Genomic DNA, 1,481 nt, shown 5'->3' with positions numbered 1-1,481 from the left:
TAATCACGAAGAAGTGCCACATTAGTTAAGCAGATTTGAAAGATTGTAACTATACTCTTTTCACTCTAACTTGGCCTAAAATTGCCATCTCCATCTTGAATATTGAAATGTAGAGTGACACTAGGGTTGTGCTAATCACGAAGAAGTGCTCTTGTCTTTTTCTGTCTCCCCTTCTATATAATTTTCTCTGTTGCACACCACCTCTCCTCCCTCAGACCTTTCTTTCTTTCTCTCAGCTTTTATCTTTCTCTTTTGTTTTGTTGCGTAATTCGTTTGACCAGACCCATCGACCACATGTAAGCAGCTGGTTCTGGCCCTCCTACAGGTACGGTACAATACATACGTTATAGGGACCCACGGCGAGGTGCAGGGGAGTATGAGGTTTTGCCCCTGGGTGGACGCCGCAGGGCTCTCTCTCTCTCTCTCTCTCTCTCTCTCTCTCACACACACACACACACACACACACACAGTAATTCCATCTTCCCTACACAATGCTCTCTCTCTCTCTCTCTCTCTCTCTCTCTCTCTCTCTCTCTCTCTCTCTCTCTCTCTCTCTCTCTCACACACACACACACACACACACACACTCACTATTTCCATCTTCCCTACAGAATGAAGATCTCACTCACTCTCCTCTTGACCTTGGCGGTGTGTGGGGGATCGGAGGTGACCAGCCGGGAGGAATCGACCGAGAGGAGCGCCAAGCAAGTCTACCAGTATCAGCCAAACGGAGGAACAATCTACCCATCTTCAATCTACCCCTCCGTCTACCCAGGCTCTTACAACCCCACCTACCCCACCTACAACCCCACCTACCCCACCTACACTGGTGTGGGGTTTAGGGGGGTCTCGTCCCTGGGGGGTTCTGGAGAGGGGTTCACTGTGAGGCGAGCGTCCCCTTCCACAAGACAGGGTTCAAGAATTATATTTGTTGAACCACTGACTCAGGTATTAGTGTTACTGTTATGTTTGTTATTATTATTATTATTATTATTATTATTATTATTATTACTACTACTACTACTACTGCTACTACTACTACTACTAGCACTGTTATTATTATTATTATTATTATTATTATTATTGTTATTACTGTTATTACTAGTATTATTATCATTATTTAGTGCTGCCTACTTCTGCCTTAGCCTTTATCATTCTTTTTCTGTGCCTGCCGTCCTCTCTTCCTACTTCTCGCATCTTTCCTGTCACTTCTTATTGCTTTTCTTTCCTTTACAGGTGGCTTTACATTGAGTGACAAGCCAAATGGTTTCCTGTAAGCCAGGAAACCATTTACAACGCTGGCTGGTAACCATATAACCAAACCATACGTGTTGCCTACGTGTCAACAAGTGGGTTGGTGGAGGGTTAGTGCCCCTCCCCGTAAAACAACTAACTCAAAGTCAAACGGCCACCCCTTGCGGGATTATGGCGTCTGGCAATAGATAGATAGATTACTATTATTATAATCATCATCATTATTA

The 1,481-nt window shown here is 44.2% G+C and overlaps 1 protein-coding gene across 1 annotated transcript in view; it reads left to right on the top strand.

Moving 5' to 3' along the window:
* Nucleotides 1-612: 612 nt before the first annotated feature.
* LOC145411020 (complement C1q-like protein 4) overlaps nt 613-1,481 on the top strand; it is a 1,512-nt gene continuing 643 nt past the window's right edge. Inside the window, exon 1 of the mRNA XM_080281085.1 lies at nt 613-948. Coding sequence (XP_080137211.1) covers nt 613-948 — 336 coding nt within the window. The remainder of the gene's footprint in view (nt 949-1,481) is intronic.

Source organism: Coenobita brevimanus, chromosome 11, assembly GCF_032717465.1.
Source record: "Coenobita brevimanus isolate Jiangsu-jjx chromosome 11, ASM3271746v2, whole genome shotgun sequence".
Lineage (NCBI taxonomy): Eukaryota > Metazoa > Arthropoda > Malacostraca > Decapoda > Coenobitidae > Coenobita > Coenobita brevimanus.
This window is presented reverse-complemented; position numbering and strand designations above follow the sequence as displayed.